The following is a 13372-nucleotide window of genomic DNA, read 5'->3' as shown; positions in this document are numbered from 1 at the left end:
TTTTTGCGTAATGATATTTAAAGGAATTTGAAAACCAAATAAAAATTTGAAAAACCAAATAAAAATTTGAAAACCAAATAATGGGTTGATATTAGTAGAATGAAGATGAAAAAAAAAATCTTGCTTTGCAAAAAACACCTCATTTGTCAAAAGTCTTAGCTTTTAAATAAATAAATTTATTTATTTAAAAAAAAACAATAGTCAGCTAATGTACTTCCTAACTTCCGGCATAGCTGCTACAGGAAACAGTGGCAAGATAAGTCTGTTCCTTCACTTGTATTGTTCTTCAATATTTCTATTATGAAGCGATTTAGTGAAAAAAAATATAAGAAAAGGACATTATTGAAAAGTATTCAATAAAAATTAACAAAATTACAAAAAGATAAAAATAACACAATTAGTCTTTATTTGCACTTTTAATAACAAAATCAAAAAAATAAGTTTTTATTTATTTGATATTTTATAAGAAATATGGTTATGAAATTATAAAAATGTTTTTTATTTGAATTTATATAATAAATATATGTTTATGAAATTATAAAATTAAAATTTCTTATTTTGAATGTCGCGGTTGGCATTCTTCATGCACTAAATAGTTTGTTATTTATATTTAAAAAGATTTTGGAATGTATTTTTTAGAAAAAAAAACATAGTGCAAAAAGTTTTTGCAATAATTCTTTAAAAATAATTTCAATAATTCTTAATTAAAATAAGACCAAAAAAATCAGTTCCTTCATTTTTATTGTTCTTCATTGCGTAATGATATTTAAAGGAATTTGAAAACCAAATAAAAATTTGAAAAACCAAGGAATTTGAAAACCAAATAATGGGTTAATATTAGTAGAATGAAGATGAAAAAAAAAAAAATCTTGCTTTGCAAAAAACACCTCATTTGTCAAAAGTCTTAGCTTTTAAATAAATAAATTTATTTATTTAAAAAAAAACAATAGTCAGCTAATGTACTTCCTAACTTCCGGCATAGCTGCTACAGGAAACAGTGGTAAGATAAGTCTGTTCCTTCACTTGTATTGTTCTTCAATATTTCTATTATGAAGCGATTTAGTGAAATAAAATATAAGAAAAGGACATTATTGAAAAAATATACAATAAAAAATAACAATATTATATAGATAAAAATAACACAATTAGTCTTTATTTGCACTTTTAATAAAAAAATAAGTTTTTATTCTACTTGGAATTCTATAAGAAATATATATTTATGAAATTATAAAAATGTTTTTCTTTTTAATTTTAGAAATAAGTTATTTATTTGAATTTATATAATATGCTTATGAAACTATTAAAATCAAAATAACAAATGAAATTACTGAAATTAAAACAACAAAATTTCAAACATCATATAAAAACTGTATCCAATGCATAATATTCTGAAAATAGTTAAAAAAATATTTTAAAAAGTGTTCTCAATAATTCTTTTAAAAAAAAAAGTGCAAAAAGTGTTTTCAATAATTCTTTAAAAAAACTAATTTCAATAATTCCTAATTAAAATAAAACCGAAAAAGTTTTTCAATGATTATTACATAAAAAAAGAATGATCAGAAAAATGTAAAAAAAGGGTGTACATAAACAAGGAATTTAAAGGCATGAGAGAAAAAAAAGCAAAAAGATACACTTGAAGAAGGTAGCAGGTTACATCGGCCGAAACATTGTGGAAATATGAATAACACTCAAGATGAGAACAATAATCCAAAGAATTTGAATAATACCAATAATCAATCCTCATCTCAAAAGTTCAGAAATGTAAAGAGATAATAGTAAATGAGAATTGATTGCGGATGGTCGATGTAAACCGAGTACGACTATGAGGGTGAAGATAGCATGGGCAAAAATTTGTAAGTTGTTGCTTCTGAACGCATTCTAGGCTCTCTGCATGCGTGGTAAGCTATATAGCAGTTTTGTCAAGAGTATCATGTTATATGGCAGCAAATGTCAGGTTCTCGCCAAATCCCCTCTCTCGCCTAACTGCAGTATGATGACGGATCCACAATCACATATATCCGCAATGTGGAATCTGACCAAACTCAACCCATTAGGTTACAGTATTTGTAGAAAGCACTACATTTGCTCGACATAGAGGTTTTTCTATCATTAAGAAAAAAGAAAGAATGAAGAAAAGAAAGGATAAAGAAAAAGAATGAAGAAAAGAAAGGATAAAGAAAAAGAATGAAGAAAAGAAAGGATAAAGAAAAAGAATGAAGAAAAGAAAGGATAAAGAAAAAGAATGAAGAAGAAAGGATAAAGAAAAAGAATGAAGAAAAAAGGATAAAGAAAAAGAATGAAGAAAAAAGGATAAAGAAAAGGATGAAGAAAAGAAAGGATAAAGAAAAGGATGAAGAAAAGAAAGGATAAAGAAAAAGAATGAAGAAAAGAACGGATAAAGAAAAAGAATGAAGAAAAGAACGGATAAAGAACTGTGTAGAATGTTTTCATAAGCTCAGCTCTTGACTCTTCTATCGGTCTCCATTTATTCTTAATGGATCTAAAACCACTGAATATGAATTATCGTTGCAGTCAGTGCAGGTACAACGTTAATACCATGAGTGCCACACAATATTGATGAATTAGTATGATCCTATGAAGAATCATGGATATCTTGAATTGCAGAAAGGTTGACCGGTGAAGGAACACTTGAAAAAAAATTAGATAAAACCACACAAAGTGGAAATTAAGGAAAATTAACTTGCATATTACCTGTTATTGACGTTGCCACTTACAATCTTCTAGGTAGCAGAACAAGTCTATTACCACTAGTGCATACTGAAAAGTGTACTTTCAAACTATCAAAAGTGTCTGTCCTCTGGACAAGGGGAAAATGAATAGAAGAATTAGTGACTCTTTACAATTACCCCACTGTGAAAAAAAAAAGTGACGTTTTCAAATTGACACATTTTTTGGAGTGGGTGCTCAAGCAGTAATAAAAGCTTACAATCTTGGAGTCCTGGTGAAAATCTGCAAGTGTAAAAGAAAATAGTTCAAATAATAAACAAACAAAATAAAAACAAAAAAAAACTTCTAATTTTCTGCAGAATTTTATCATTTCATAATAATACTAGCCTGGATTCCGAGTGTTGCCTGACGCTGCCTGGGTGTTTGGAGGTGTGTGTTGAGCAAAAAACAAAAAAAAGTGGTAGTAGACAGGCAGGCAGGCTCAAACCCGTACCACGAGGCGGAAAAAAATGGTGACGTCTTTGCTGTTGCGTCCATTGCCAAACAAGAAGTGGAAAAGGTTTAAATTAAGGCCGGCAATCGAAAAGAAGGGATGACTTTCAAAAATATTGGTGAAAAAAAGGAACCCCTTCCTGTAGAAAAGTGCCCAGTTGAGGGTGAAGGAATTAATGTTTTTCGCCAATTTTTTTATATTTGTCGTCCAAAGGGTCCAGCTTCAAAATGATACCGATCTTGTGAAAATCCATCACCTCTGTCAAAAGTTTCATGTAGGCATATGAATATACATACATACAGACAGGTGAGATTTATATTATAGATAACTGTTTGAAAGTCAAACACATATCTGATGAAGGGATATTTCCTGAAATATAACAATATAGATTCTCCACCTGACCATACTGATGAAAGCAAGAACGCAATACACGTAAAATATTAATATATATGTATGTATATATATATATATATATATATTTTTTTTTTTTTTCCAATAAATATTAATAAATTTTTATACCTACAGACACTAGTGTTTTACCCTAAGCAATCATCAGTGTAGGAAGTGATAATTACGGCTGGTTACGGGACTTGAACCTAATCAATAAAGCCAACCATGGTTTTGCTGGCTAGCGTTCTTCCACTCAGCCATCAGGAATTAACATTTAAATGGAAGTGAATTAAGATACTTATGAAGGAATATAAGTGGGACTGTCATAATCAAACAGCGATGAGAGTATTCAAACAAACATGAAGCTTGAAATAGTGCACACAGCTAATTTGACACTTTATTCTCAATTCACTAAATAGGGCTCAACTTTAATCTTCTTAAAGGGCTTATGACTATAATATTTTTTCAATAAATATTAATGTTTTATAACTTGATCAAATTAAGTGATTTTTTTTTTTAATTATTTTTTCGTGGTACAGGTATGTATATCAGATTTTTCTTTATCTTCGTTTTTTTTTTTATATCTTTGCTAAACTGCACAAGCACCTCTACCTGTTACATCTCTACATTGTACTGCCTTATGCGGCACTTCCATTTCTCGTTCTCTTTCAGTGGAGGAGAAATCCTTCACGACTGAGACAATTTTTATTTTTGTACCTTTTCTCCACGTTAAAAAACGACCCTGGTGTCTAACTCTGTCACTAAACAATACTTGAAGCAAACTATAAAAACCTGTTAAAATAAAAATAAATCTTAATTCCGCAACTGCTACAACTTCATTGTTTTTATCTTCTTCAAAGCAATTTTTTTCTTTTCTTCAAGATTCTGTTGGAAGCTCAAGAAATGGCGGTTAATGAACATGGAGTTGAATTTAAGTCAAATCTTTGGATATGTAAGTATTTTCAATGAAAATTTAAAAAGTTAAAAAAAAAAAAATTTGAAACAATTTTTTTTTTTTTTTTTTTTTAACTCGCATTCACCCCTAACAAGGCATATCACCACTTGGCCGTAAAGGGTCTCTATTTGGGACCATGCCTAGAAAAGATTAACAAGATGTTGGTTTACGTTATATTTAAACTTCTACATGTCAGTACCATCAGGGAAACAGGTAGCAGGAAAGGAATTCCAAAGTCTAGCTGTTCGAAGAAAGAAACTATTAGAGTAGAAAGCTTTCTGGTATTTAAGGACCTCAACGATGAAGGGGTGTGATTTTGTTGCTAAGCAGGTTTGTCAGGGATATTTACGTTGAGGGAGTACAAATGGAACTAGTTCATCAGAGCACATTTCATTAAAATACAATGACAATCTTCTGGCTTTTTTTAATAAATTACTTTTTTGCTGTCATAAAATTTTTGGCATGTTTTACAGTAGAAAACAAAAGGAGAAAGTTGTCAAAAAATAAATATATAGCTCTTCTACTTATAAGAAGAGTTTAAAATGAAACCACTTCAAGCTATGAATGAATTTGCATATGCGCAAAAACAATAGAACTATGTTGGCAACTTTGAATTAAGATTTTGCATTTCAACTTACACGTTCTTCATCCATCCAAACAAAGATTTTATTTATTAGAAACTATTCTCGTTGTATGATTAGTATTTCTTATTAATTCCAGGGTTATGTGACCAGTAGTTTAAGAGTTTATCAGTTAAATATTTTTATACACCCCTTAAAAACACTGTTTTATTTATATAGATTAAGATTCTACAAGATAATTTTTCATAGTTTGTAATGTAAATAAAAATTTTTGCCTGATATGTAAGTATATCAAGAAATTTATTTGATATCTAAGTATGTCAAGAAATTTATTTTGATATCTAAGTATGTCAAGAAATTTATTTTGATATCTAAGTATGTCAAGAAATTTATTTTGATATCTAAGTATGTCAAGAAATTTATTTTGATATCTAAGTATGTCAAGAAATATATTTTGATATCTAAGTATGTCAAGAAATATATTTTGATATCTAAGTATGTCAAGAAATATATTTTGATATCTAAGTATGTCAAGAAATATATTTTGATATCTAAGTATGTCAAGAAATATATTTTGATATCTAAGTATGTCAAGAAATATATTTTGATATCTAAGTATGTCAAGAAATATATTTTGATATCTAAGTATGTCAAGAAATATATTTTGATATCTAAGTATGTCAAGAAATATATTTTGATATCTAAGTATGTCAAGAAATATATTTTGATATCTAAGTATGTCAAGAAATATATTTTGATATCTAAGTATGTCAAGAAATATATTTTGATATCTAAGTATGTCAAGAAATATATTTTGATATCTAAGTATGTCAAGAAATATATTTTGATATGTAAGTATATCAAAAAAATTATTTTGAACTGTGATTTTCACCTGCGCCTCATGTTGTACAAGCGTCATTACTTTTGCTTGTAAAGTTAGTGATTTTATATTTTCTTTTCTAATACTAGCAGATGGAGGGGATGCCTGGCTTTGCCCGGGCATAAAATATGCTTAAATATGATATTTTAATTTGTCCAAATTTTGTATATTATTGTAGAGTTGTGATTTCAAAAGTAAAAAAAAAAAGTATTTAGGTACCATCAGCGAGAATTGAAACTAGAACCAAAACTAGCATTTAAAGCTGATGACGTTATCACTGTACCAACGTGACGTGCATATAAATTGATTAAAAATAAACTAAGATGGACATACAAAATGTTAAACGATTTTTTTTCAATTTCAACCCATTTTTGACCTCCTTAAAAACAATTTTAACTGACTAAAAACTTATAAAAAAACAGCCTATAAAAAATCCGATCATTTATGGTCCTTAGCGTTGCTCTGCGACTGTTAGTTTTGGAGGAGATAGTTTGAAAATATGAAAAGCCACAGATCCTATGAGTCATGGATATACAAATGGACAAACTCATCCAAGCGAGAAGATCAGATGTCATAATAGCAGACAAGAAGGAAAAATGCTGCCAGATCGTAGATTTAGCCATTCTAGCAGATCACAGAGTGAAGATCAAGGAGACTGAGAAGCGGAGCAAATACACAGAACTAGCCAGAGAGCTCGAAGGGATTTGAAAAATAAAGAAAGTAAAGATGACACCATAAATAGCAGGAATGCTAGGAACAATACCGATAAACTTTGAAAAAAGAATGGGAGAGATTGGAATCGGGTGATTGGCTGAAAAGATAACGGGTAACAATAATGAAAGTGCAGAAATATTAAAGGAAACTCTAGAATTTGGAGACCAACACCACGCATGAACTACAGACACAAACCGGACATACAGAAACGGCTTCAGATGCAAAACACAAAGGAACATCACATGGAATCATGAAAACTTAGACAGCTGTGTATATATATATATATATATATATATATATATGAATTTTATAGTAAATTAGCATTTCAACCTGCTGTTGCCCGGGTGTTTGAGCCAAAAAAAAAAAAAAAAAAGAAAAAAGCGATCAATTTTTTTAACTTTGACCTAAGCTAAGCGTTTATGAAGCATGCATTATCATTACGCTGCTATATGGGTCAGAGACTTGGACAACATACAGAAGGCATCTCAAGTTATTGGAAAAGTTTCACCAAAGTTGTATTCGGAGAATATTAACGGGAGGACACTAACACTTGACACTTTAGTTCTTGAACGATCAAATAATACTAGTATAGAAATTAAAATCATTCAAAATAAGATGCGCTGGACACTTGGTTAGGATGGAGGACAAAATACTTCCTAAACAACTGTTTTATGGCGAGATAGATAGGGGTAAAAGACCACAACATAAAGAAAAAGGTTTAAGGATTCTCTGAAAAACAACTTGAAAATACTTGATGGATGTATATAACTGGGAAACCCAAGCGAAAGATCAATCACTGTGGAGAAAAACCATCGGAGAAAGTTGTAAGATTTTTGAAGAGCAGCGTGTAGAGCTTGCAGTCTTAAAACGTGTTTTAAGAAAGCAGGATGAAAATATGTCAGAGAAATTACAACAGGAACTGAAGTGCACTGTATGTGGTAGATATCTTTTGTCAAAAGCTGGTTTTGGAAATCATCTGAAATCACACAATCAAAGACAAGAATGGCAGTCTATGAGGAGACTTTTACAGCACATTTGGCAACGCTAAGTTGTCATATTTGTGGTCTAATCTGAAGATCTGAAAGTGGCCTGCCACGACATTTGAGGATTCACAATATCATGCGATCGCCTTTACAAGAAAGTTTTTATGTTACATAGGTGTACTTTCATGTAGGACTAAAGCTGAATTAAAAAGTCACCTACATGCACACAGATGCACAACACTTAACTGAAGAGATGGCAAACTTCTGTCAAGAAGTAGCAATCATCATATATATAATATTAACATTTTGATGATTTGGAAGCATTCATGTTTTAAATGTGACCTTAAAGAAAGGGGGAGGATAAATGAATTTACTTTTTGACTTGCAATTTAGAAATAGATTGCACTTGTTGAAAATCAAGATAAAACACAGCATAAAACAAATTTAATTGGTGTAAAAAAATTTATTCATAAAAAGATTAAAAAATTATTTTTTTAAAAAACTGCATTTTTATTTTTTGGCTTTGTTCCATGTGCGGCTGCATCAACTTCAAAAATAAAAAACAGGGAAAAAAAAAGGGTGGGAGAGTGGGGGGGGGGTTCTTGTTCAAAATAATAATGAAAATTGAAAAATTGAATTTCAATGAAAAACCAATACTATCTACAAAATTTTCATGTCGCAATTAGAAACATTACTACATGATTACATGATTACATAAAACGTACTTTCATGATCTATTGCTTTGCCATTATTATTATTTTTGAAATGTAACTTAAACAAGGGAAGTAACTCAGTTTAAAGATATTAAATTAGATACTTTCAAGTGGGCTGTTGCAGTTATCTCCCTCGTTTATTTATTATTTATATATAACTTGCTATTTTTATCGAAAATTGTTTTCATTAATAATTAATTTTCTATACTATCACTGGTGCTACCAGATCAGGCTGACTACTGGCTTCCTGAGACAAAAAGCACCTACATCGATTTTCTGTTTTTGTTTTCTATTTCACCTTTTGTAAAACTTAATTATGTTCTGCAAAAATAAAAACAAAAACAACAGCCCCCCCATTCCCCCTCTTCCACTCTTTTCTTTTTCTATCCTTACTACCCAACCCCGTCGGTGGGGCATAAGAATACACCGACTGCCCTCCTGCAGAGAGTAAAAACCTCTCAATGGAGCCACCTATTGGCCGTGGGTGGCGACCCGTAATGCCTAGGAAAGGGATCCTGGTGGCTGAGTAATTGATACCTAGGGAAAACAAAGGTATCAGTGGCAACACTCCACTTTGGCCTCGTACTGGGCCAGACGGGCGGTTGGACAGGCCCGATCCAATCAATCGGTTGGTCACGTCAGGCTCTAAACCTGACTAACATAACAAGAAAATCCACTCGCACTCCCCACCTTTTTACAATAAACAGATTTAGAAAGCGGTGGCTCATGGGTCAATCGACTCGCTGGACAAATGGACTTTTAACGGCTGAAAAACAAATATTCTTACTAAAAAGAGGCTTTTGAAAAATTTTTTTAGTAAAAATGGACGAACTACAGGTGCTTAGGTCTACCAACGAGACAAGTATACCTCCCGTGTATCCCTGTTGCTGTTGGGGCGAATGGCCCCCCCCCCCCAACACCTCCCATATAGGGCTCCGAGGTGGGTGGGGAGCACGAGAGAAGAAAAATTACGAACTACAAAAATGGCCCACTATAAGCCTCAAAAAAGAAGTCATTCAGAAGTTTCTGATCTGACTAGCTCAGACTCAGAAACTGAAATAAACAAACAAACCTTCCTGAGATTTTTTGTAATAGAAACAATTGAAGGAGAACAAATAACAAAAATGTCTCCTTTCAAAATAGAAAGAATACTATCAAAAGGAATCAAACCAAAAACTGTAAAAAAAAATGGCACACTGTTAATCGAAATAACAAACCAGAAACAAGCAATTGAAATTTACAAATGGAAACTTTTCGATGATCGAAAATAAAAACCTACCCCCATAGAACATTGAACACTAGCAAAGGTGTAATCAGGTGCCCCAAACTAGCCCTGTGCCCCTTAGAAGAAGCAAAAAATAATCTTAAAAATCAAAACCTCATTGATATCAAAAGAATTCAGACAAAAACAAGATCCGGCGGAATCATAGACACAAACACTTACATATTAACATTTGATACTCCTCAAATACCTAACAACATAAAAATAGGATACGAAAAAATAAACACTGAAATTTATATACCAAGCCCATTCAGTGTCACAATTGTCATCGATACGGGCACCATAAAGATCGATGTACACGACCACCAACTTGCATGAGATGCGGAGACAAAGAAACACATATTGATTGTCAAAATGCACCAAAATGCGTCAATTGCCATCAAAATAATTGCACAAACTCAAAAGAATGCGAAAAATGGAAAAAAGAAACTCTCAGAATAAAATACACCAAAAACATGAGTTTCCAAGAAGCCCGTAAACCAGCAGAAAACACAAAATACTCTGAGATAACAAAAAGAAATATACAGCCTAACCTTGAACCAAATAATAATACAACTAAAACAAATCCCTCAAACACCAAAATTGAAATATTCATGAAATTACTCAATGAAATGAGAGAACTAATAGAAGACTTCAAAAAAACTATGAAACAAACCATCACAGAAAGTAAAGATTTTTTAAAGAATATAACTGAAATAAAACAAAGTCCCCAAACTAAAACTCTACCACAAAAACCTATTAAACTCTAAACAACAGCATCCTTAGAAACAACCCCTACGACAGAAAAAAAAAAAGAAATAAACAGACCCCAAAAGAACCCCACAAGATAGATACCAATAAAAGCAAAATAAACAGATCCCGCTCAACCTCAAGATCAGGACTTCACCACCCACCGCGACCCCATTCGCGATCTGAAACCCGAAACACCCAAACAAACATCGAAACTATGGACGTAGACATAAACACCAACAGTCCAAAACCAGAAAAGACAAAAGCAGAAGATAAACACACAATATCTGGAAAGACGGAAACAGAACGGGAAAATACAAATCCTCTTTCCACAAACCAAAACAAACAAAAAACAGAAATAATATTAATCGAAAACGAAAATAAATTCGAACTGATTGAAATGGAGAGTCACAGGAAAAAATCTAGCTCCAAAAACAGAACTGATCAGGAGGAGAAAATGGAGACTGAGGAACCAAGCAGTTTAAGTAAACACAAAACAAAAACCACTCAAAACCCAACACATCAATAGAATACTAGATATAAAAATCTAAACAAAAACCAAAAAGAAAAAACCAAAAAGGTAGAAGACAAGACACCTGTCCAAACCAATCTTCAGGCAGTCGCAGCTCAAGTCACACTCCAAAAAACTCTCACAATCTGTTCTCTATACTTACCCCCTAATGAACCAATAAATAATACTGAATTAGAAAACTTAATCAAACAATTACCCTCACCTTTCATCCTTCTAGGAGACTTTAACAGCCATAGCACCCTATGGGGATGCAAAACAACTAACTCCAAAGGAAACAAAATTGAACAATTTATAAACAACAACAACAATATATGCCTTCTCAACAAAAAAGAACCCACCTACATAAATCCAACAAATGGTACAACCAGTGCCATTGATCTAACCATGTGTGACCCATCAAGCTTCCTGGATTAAACATGGAAAACTTATGATGATCCCTGTGGAAGCGATCATTTTCCCATCATAATAGACAACAATAGTACTATCCAAAACAACATACCAAGATGGAATATGAACAAAGCAGACTGGATGAAGTTGAAACAATTATGCTCGCAACAATTAATAGAACATAAAGTCCAATCAATGAAGACTTTTCTCGAATTTTAATAGCTAAAGAATGCATCCCCAAAAACTGCCCTCCAAATAAAAAGAACAAACCCTGGTTCAACCAAGAATGCAAAATCGCCATAAGAAAAAGAAAAGCAGCTTTAAGAAAATTCAAAAAGCAACCCATAACCAGTAACCTCATAGAATATAAGCAACTAAGAGCAAAAGCACGTAAAACAATAAAGGAATCAAAACAAATTTTCTGGCAACAATTCGTCAATAAAATCAATACCTCTACCAAACCTAGTACTATCTGGAAAATGATTAGAAAAATCTCCGGGAAAGATAACCCCACCCCAAACAAACACCTCCTCACTAAAAACAACAAAATAACTGAAAACAAAGATATAGCTAATACACTAGCCCAAGTTTTCGCTGACAATTCATCATCGAAACAATACTAAAAACAATTTCAAACACTAAAGGAAAATCAGGAAAAATATAAAATAAACTTTGACTCTAATAACCAAGAACCCTACAACGAAACCTTCTCACTAGATGAACTTATAGATGCCAGAGAAAAATCTCACAACTCAGCAGTGGGACCGGATGAGATTCACTACAGTTTCCTAAAAAATATACCTCCTGAATCACTTGAACTTCTCCTACAAATGTTCAACAAAATATGGATAAAGAAAGAATTCCCCAAAATATGGAAACAAGCCACAATAATTCCCATAGCAAAACCGGGAAAAGATGCATCAAATCCAGAAAATTACCGACCTATTGCTCTAACAAGTTGCTTATGCAAAACCATGGAAAGAAAGATCAAATTCCGTTTAATATGGTACCTAGAAACTAACAATATCATTTCAAAAAATCAATGTGGCTACCAAAAAAATCATGGATGCATTGATCATATCATCAACCTAGAAACATATATCAGGGAAGCTTTCATTAAAAAACAGCATGTAACCACCATATTTTTTGACCTAGAGAAGGCTTATGACACCACATGGAAATATGGCATAATTAAAGATCTCCACCACATAGGATTGAAAGGCCGATTGCCCAATTTCATCGAAAACTTTTTAACAGACAGAACCTTCAAAGTTTGCATAGGATCAACTCTGTCAAACTCGCACAATCAAGAAGGTGTACCTCGAGGAAGCATTTTATCAACTACCCTCTTCAACATAAAAATCAATAATATAATAAAAGAACTCTCCCCTGACATATACAGCTCCTTATATGTGGATGATTGCTCTATCAGCTATGCATCCAAATACATCCACACTTTAGAAAAAAAACTCCAAGACAATATAAATAAAATAAATGGGCAACTGAAAATGGCTTTAAATTCTCAAAAACCAAATCCAAATGCATCCACTTCTGTAATAAACGAAAACTCCATAACGACCCATCTCTACAAATCGAAGGGAAAAAATCCCTTTTGTAAAAGAATATAAATATCTAGGAACCATCTTTGACCAAAAACTCACTTTCAAACCACACATAAACTATATAAAAAATAAATGCAGCAAAGCACTACAAATCCTGCGAGTCCTAGCTCACACCGACTGGGGAGCCGACAAAGAAACTCTTCTCAGAATACACAGAATATTAATCAGATCTAAACTAGACTACAGCTGCTACATATATCAATCTGCCAGAAAATCATATTTGAAAGTACTCTACCCAATATATCATGCTGGACTAAGGTTAGCACTAGGGGCTTTTCAAACCTCTCCTGTAGAAAGCCTTTATGCAGAGGCACATGAAACTCCTCCAGATTTTAGATGCCTCACTCTAGCCCTAAGATATTATACTAAACTAATCGCAAACCCTACCAATCCTGCACATAACAGTACCCTGAAACCAAATTG

The 13372-nt window shown here is 32.2% G+C and overlaps 2 protein-coding genes across 4 annotated transcripts in view; one reads left to right on the top strand and one right to left on the bottom strand.

The window, feature by feature from the left end:
• Positions 1-13372, bottom strand: part of LOC145259266 (polyprenol dehydrogenase-like) — a 244249-nt gene that overhangs the window by 50119 nt on the left and 180758 nt on the right. For 2 of the 3 annotated variants that reach the window (XM_080117102.1, XM_080117104.1), the window contains one exon: positions 2701-2970. The exons of the other annotated variant lie outside the window; for it this stretch is intronic. In XM_080117102.1, the coding sequence (XP_079973228.1) occupies positions 2847-2970 (124 nt within the window). In that variant the 3' untranslated portion in view covers positions 2701-2846. Of the gene's footprint in view, positions 1-2700; positions 2971-13372 lie in introns of those variants that run through there. 3 annotated transcript variants of the gene reach the window in all.
• LOC145259267 (large ribosomal subunit protein uL22m-like) overlaps positions 1-13372 on the top strand; it is a 44263-nt gene that overhangs the window by 24418 nt on the left and 6473 nt on the right. The window contains exon 6 of the mRNA XM_080117107.1: positions 4454-4523. Coding sequence (XP_079973233.1) covers positions 4454-4523 — 70 coding nt within the window. The remainder of the gene's footprint in view (positions 1-4453; positions 4524-13372) is intronic.

This window comes from Euprymna scolopes, chromosome 34, assembly GCF_053919585.1.
Source record: "Euprymna scolopes isolate OS-2025 chromosome 34, ASM5391958v1, whole genome shotgun sequence".
Lineage (NCBI taxonomy): Eukaryota > Metazoa > Mollusca > Cephalopoda > Sepiida > Sepiolidae > Euprymna > Euprymna scolopes.
This window is presented reverse-complemented; position numbering and strand designations above follow the sequence as displayed.